This window comes from Dipteris shenzhenensis, chromosome 13 (assembly GCF_047967505.1).
Source record: "Dipteris shenzhenensis isolate YYH24624 ecotype China chromosome 13, Dip_SZ_1.0, whole genome shotgun sequence".
Classification (NCBI taxonomy): domain Eukaryota; kingdom Viridiplantae; phylum Streptophyta; class Polypodiopsida; order Gleicheniales; family Dipteridaceae; genus Dipteris; species Dipteris shenzhenensis.
The window spans coordinates 29,755,505-29,761,924 of record NC_141608.1 but is presented as its reverse complement, the minus strand read 5'-3'; the positions used below and the strand labels follow the sequence as shown (position 1 = coordinate 29,761,924).

Below are 6,420 nucleotides of genomic sequence, written 5' to 3'. Positions count from 1 at the left end.
CTAGGTTAAATGAAATTAAGGTTGCCCACATTCGTCAAAAAGGTGTCATTATAAAAAGAGAAAGCATTTATTAGCATATTATCCATCGAACAAACAAAAACCTACCTAACATTTTTAAGGAAGTTTTAAGATTTCTTTCTTAATACGGTGACATTTGAAAGTTAAAGACTCGAACTTTTTCTTTTTTCAAAGAAGACTTGAACTATTTTTAAAAATGGTTGTCATCATTAAGCAAGCAACGCTCATTAGTGATTACTTTAAAAAATATAAGGGGCTTTAAGTAGATAATATAACAAATCCCCCAAGAAACTTGTCATTGATAAAGGAGAAGACTTGGTTATGAACTTTAGGTTCCCACAATAAGTCAAATAAGTTTTAATTATGAAGGAGAAACCATTTATTAAAGTGCTTTCTATTGACAAGACAACCATAAACCTGTCACGTCAAACATGAGAAGAAAATTTGGAATTATTTTTGTTGCTTTTGAGAATTATTCAAGGTGCTTTAAATGAAAAGGCATCCTTCCGGTCATCATAAGAACTTGAAAGAGATAATGGAAGAATCCAACATAAGCTGATACAAAGATGAAACCAAAGATGTTACGTTTATAAGAAAGATGAGGGTCCTTGAGCATGACATCATGAAAGCCATGTATGACGTTTTGGAAGGTCACAAGCTTTAGATGTGCAACAGGATTACACTAAGATAAACACGAGTATTAACACTAAAATAACTTGTCTTTGTGTCCGTCACCCATTAAGATCCCGACTGGCGACGACTAAAGCTTTTGGATGATCTGGTTTGCGCCAGTTCTGGTTTTTCAGGCAGTCGAATCATATTGTACGACCAAGCTCCTGCAAGAGCTCCCAATGTAGGACCAACCATGTAGATCCATATGCTTGTGAAGTTATTTGACGCCAATGCTGACCCTAACGACCTCGCCGGATTCATCGATGCTCCAGAAATTGGCCTGATCAGCATTTGTTCACGAGGTTAGTCACAGTAGGAAATCCTCGCAATGAGCTGAATCATGTCGATATGAGCAGAAATAGCACGGCAGAAACCGAATTCAAACTCTCATCATAAAGAGCTTACCCTGCAAAGAGCACATTTAAGCCGACTGTAGAACCCACTGCCAACCCTGCCAATTCCCCAATCTACGCCGCGACCACATGCTTTTATTAGACGCGTGTGAAATTCCAGACACGCTGTAATGACATTCGGTAACCATTTGAACTATGTAAAAGCAAATGCCTACGCACTAGGCCGTAGCTTTAGTTAGTTACTCTGGCAATGAACTAGTACTTACAGCGCGTGTGTCCGTTGCGACCGCAGAGACCACGAACATGAGAATGTAGGTGATGATAATTTCGAGCACAAACGATTGGACGTTACTTCCGGTAGGCACCGTGGCTGCGATTTGCGTCATTGGGTTGAAGATTAAGCGGAGGCAAAAGGCTGAAGCGATTGCGGCAAGGGCCTGAGCCCCCAAGTACGCAGGCACCTGAAAAAAAAAACAGAATGTGAGAAGATTGTAAATCAATTGAGCAACGCAACTTCAACGCAAGTTAACGATGGGGAAGAGCATCAGACAACCACCTAGCTGAAAAACGGGAGAAACCAAGGAGACTAGACACTTGGCAACGTCTGAGAGCTGAAAGCAATGCATCACGTTCGGTTTAGCAGATGACAGTGAAGCGACGCAAGCTCAGAGGACTATCAAAATTCGACCGGCCGGAGTAAGGGAAAACCATGAATCTAGAACAATTTGGGAACAAAAGAATGCTAAGACGGAACTGCGGACTCCGGAGTATCACGTGAAATTCATCACAGAAGTGAAACGTGGGGCGTTAGAAAACAACTAGAGTGTCAAGCGTAGCTAGCTTTTTCCATCAGTGCTTAGAAATCTCATGCAATCTGTTTAATTTGTCTTCACGATGCGAGCTAGATCATCAGAGATTTGCATAGAAAGCTGGCAATGGTAGAAGATTTCAGCAAGGTGGTCGTCCGTCCTAAACTGCCGCAAGAAGGCGAGCAATAAAGATGCATCTATCGATCGCCTCCAGGCTTCATCCAACGCCGCATGATCCCGATTCACTAATCCTTCTCCTTCAATTTTCGACCTACCAGACGTAAAATGAATCAATCGCTACTCACATGCGTCCATGGAAAATGTCTGACTGTAGCGAATGCCAGCGTAACGGCTGGATTCATGTGAGCTCCTGATATGTGCCCAACCGAATAGATCATTATCATCACCACCAACCCCCAGGCTGCAGACACCCCGACGTGCGTCACCGCTCCATGGCTTTTTGTGTCCACCACTACCGATCCACAGCCCAAGAACATTAAAATGAACGTTGCAATGATCTCTGCTCCAATCTGCACACATACGGAAGCTTTTGTCAGCCTCCCGGAAAAAATGAAGACCGTAGAATCACCAAACTGATGCATTCGCAAACTTGTACACAAGGACGTGAAGAGAGAGCCCTTGACTGCACGGAGTCGAGTGACTCATCTCGCTTCCTATATTCGCGAGTTGAGAAATCCATTACTACACGGCCCAAGTATGCAAGAAATACTTGATTCTTCTAGCTCTCTCTGTGTATAAAAACTTACGGGCAAAGGAACACTCCAATGCATAGCTAAGCTATTCAGTCTCTTCACTTCTAATGAAGACTGCATACTCGACAGAAACTAATCCCAGTTGGGAAATTCATGGAGACAAACTGGAAGATTCATCATCTTCATCCAATAGCTAAGCCCAACTGGCAGATTGATCGATAATGCCAAAGACCGATCGACATATTCAACACAGAAATTGAGAAGGAAGTCGGCATACAAAGAAGAAAAACATGGTTGCAAGCTCACCTTTTGAAGGAGGCCGGCTTTAGTGAGGGCGTCGGGCATCCAGGAGGAGACGAGGCTAGGGATACAGGAGGCGGGGAAGTGGTGAGAAGGGGGGGCGGAGGCGGGGGTATCGCAATTACCATTAGTACCAGCAGGGGGGGATGAGGAGGTCATATTGGAGGCAATGGCGAGGAGGAGGAGGAGGAGGAGTGGAAGGGAGGATAGAAGGGATCGAAGGGGATGATTTATGGGGAGGGGGGGGGAGGAGGAGGAAGGGGAGGCATGGTGGAGGATGAGGAGGGAGTGAGCTATGGGAAGCTTGGTGGCTATGGCGGCGGTGGAGCTTGAGGGGTGTAGCTATGGCGGTGGTGGTGCGTTGAAGAAGACGACGATTACGTTGAAACTAAGAAGAGGCACTGAGGAAGACGACAGTCGTCCACCCCTCCTTAACCCAGGCCTTAAACCTTACCCACCCCCAACCCCAATTTGACACCTCATCTCTCATCACCTCAACATTTCCTCCTCCCTTTGGGTTTCCCAACTTTTCAAGGTTTTTCTTCGAGTTTGCCGATTTAAACGCTAAACGGTTTGCAAAATTGAGAAAATATGGAAACTGAAAATGTTGTAACGTTTTTTTGTGAACACTCCAGCCCCCTCTTAAATACACTACCCTATCCCACAAATGCTTGGCGCTTGGATTTGCCCGCCCCATGGATGCCTCCTCTCATGTCCTACCTTCTGAGATCTTGACACACACCCACCCAATACACAATTTTCCCCCGCTTAATGAATGCTTCCCTGCACTGGTTGTTGTGGCAGTTACAATGGTGGGCTATGGAGAATTATAATGTGTATGTAAACTGCGGCATGAGAACACAAAAGTTTGATTATGCTTAGAAAGCTCTCAGTTTCAATGGGAAAGAGACAACTATAGTGTACTACCAATCTCATTGTGCTTCTATAAGATTGGGCCTTTTTTCCAAAAGAAGTTTCACCCACACAACTTGCTCTACACCCACATTTAGTGAGTGTAGGCCCTCAAAGAGAAAGAGGACAAGGTGAGCTTCTCTTCACACTATGAAACTCCAAGGAAAACCATAGGTTGGAAGGCTTCAAGGTGTTGGAACCTTAAAGACTTAAGAGCATTGGAGACCCATAGTGAACCAAAGCCTTAGAGGCTCTACTATGCATTACATCTTAGAGAGAAACATGGTGTGAAGTGCTCTATTTGGACGAAGGCATGATGCTTACAATAAGATTGGGTCTACATTGGGGATGATTGCCTAAATTTGACATCCACTTCATTGTCATTGGGGTGTTTCTTTGTCAACAAACAATGCTTGAAAATTCTCGATGTCAAATAAAAAAAGGAGAAACAAAGAAAAACTTTCATTTTTTTCATAAAGTACGTATATAAAATGTATTTTTTGATAAATGAAAAATTAAGACAGGACAGAACTTGTTGATAAAAAAATAAAGCATTTTAGGCATTCATCCCAACACACAAACACAGAAACAATCATGGTAACACCAAGCACTAAAAGGCGAAGGGCTTGGTTTGCAAACTAGGTGGTTGCCAAAAATTAGCATGGGTTCATGCGTGGTGGCTTTTCAGGGAAGACTAGGGTCTTGCTCTAGAGCAAGGGCCAGCCGAAAAACTAGTTTCGGGTTAGCCTTGATAGGGACAAGGTCGTTTGCAAAGCATCTCTATTGTGTGAAAAGTCTCTAAGCCTTGGTTCCAGCAATCTTAGTTGGAGTTTGTTGCCGATGCTTGGCTTCAGACCATGTAGAAGACTTCTTTGTGTAGAGATTCCTCTGAACAATTTGTTGGTCGTTCTCGCTTGCCAGGGTTTTGATTGGTTCGAATTCTTTCGGTTGGACAAATAAGCCTTTAGCTGGACGCACACATTCGCAGAGCGCCCCTTTTGTGAGGATGTTGTTTGCCTGGTGTGAACTAGTGCGCTCAAGATCCCCATCCAAGCACTTAACTGCTTTCACAAATACATGGATGGACAACCTTTGAGGATTGGATGTGCACCTTTCCTTTCTCTCAATGTCCTCATTAGGGGTGGTAGTTCACCTTCGGATGACGGTTGCTCTTGATCCTTTGTGGGCGCCAAACATGCATCAAAATTGAGAAGGACGCTCCTCTATTGAGAGTCCATGGGGATGGTGTGGGCATGTGGATAACTCAAGGCGAAAGGGTGGTAAAGTCAAGGGGAAAGGCATTCACGAAAAACCTAGGTTTAGTGTCAGGTGAATGGAAGAATCTGGATTTTGACCGGTCACAAAAAACCTGTACTTTTTTTACAAATATACTTATAAATTGTGTGAAAACCTCTAAATTTATGAAAATCTATCTCCACCAATTTTATGAGCTTAGAGGTTTTTGTGAATTGTTCCCAAAAATGTTTTCTGTGAGCACTGGGTCCCACTTGGTAAACTAGAAGGGGACACGGTGGAGATGAGCTCAATTGACTGTAGCAACGTGGCGGGACCGGGTTGGCAGGAACTGTTGACTGAAGAAACAGTACTAGTATGTAGCGGATACGGATTACGGTTAGTCAACGTCAATCTAAAACCGCAGAGGGTTAGTCCCGTAACTGGAGGAGTCCCAGAGTGCTTCTTTAATGGCACACCGCTGTTGGGACACCCAACCCTTTCCATTCTCGAGCATGGCATTAATCGCCCCTCTTGACCTCCGCCCACATGGGGGGCCCCCCGACCCTTGCGCTTATTCTGGAGCTTAGAGCTTCCTGCTCAGGCATCGCCGGTGGCGTGACCAGCGGAGGAAGACCACAGATTCGGAAAGCCGAGGGGGGAGGCAACGAGGCAGCGGCTGTAGATTGTAGAAGCGAACTATAACAAGCGAAAGAAACAGAACTTTTATTATGCCGCAAAGCATCAACGATGAGCCTGGGCTACAAGTGCGGGAAACCATGGATGAGCACGTCGGGTTCACAAGCGGCCTTACACACACATGCCCCTCTACACGTAAAACCCCCCCCCACCCCCTCTTTAGAGAGCATTCCCACGCTCTCACTTTTGGTATGTATTTTCACGGAACTTAAAGAGCCGCGGTCAGCGCCGCTGGCTGTTGGCACTTTCTGCAGCCCCTCTGGCTGTTGGCACTTTCTTAGAAGGAAAGTGCCCCACTGTCGCAGAATTGCAGAATTGCTACCCACTTTTGTAGGCTTGCAGAATTGAAAAGGACTACTACTACCCACCCTCGGGCCCTCCACGTGGGGGAAGGGTCTCTGTAGACAAACTTTCTCTGTCAAAAAAGTCTGTAGAATTTGGCTCACGGCCTGAGGCCGCTTGCCAAATTCTATAGACTTTCCTCCTAAGAAAGCTTCCTGTAGTTCCCCTACACATAGGTCTCCCTTGTTAAAATCGCGAAATCGGGTGGAGTTAGCCATGAGAATAGGGAATACAAACTTTTTGAAAAGGTTTGCACACTGTTTTTTGGCTAGAAAGTAGGAGCCAGGGTGGGAACGAGGTATACTGCTCACGGAATACACCATGTTTTATGAAAAATGCGTGCCTTCGTAATTGATGGAGATGAAGCTA

General features: G+C 45.0%; 1 protein-coding gene across 1 annotated transcript; it reads right to left on the bottom strand.

Annotated features, from left to right (window-relative positions):
* Positions 1 to 493: 493 nt before the first annotated feature.
* Positions 494 to 3,286, bottom strand: LOC147895271 (aquaporin NIP1-1-like). The gene is made up of 5 exons (XM_087383568.1): positions 2,872 to 3,286; positions 2,158 to 2,382; positions 1,310 to 1,504; positions 1,096 to 1,157; positions 494 to 970 (listed from the first exon to the last, which is right to left on the bottom strand). Exons 1-5 carry the CDS (start codon positions 3,022 to 3,024, stop codon positions 757 to 759), a joined length of 849 nt encoding a protein of 282 aa, XP_087239694.1. The 5' UTR covers positions 3,025 to 3,286; the 3' UTR covers positions 494 to 756.
* Positions 3,287 to 6,420: the final 3,134 nt, after the last annotated feature.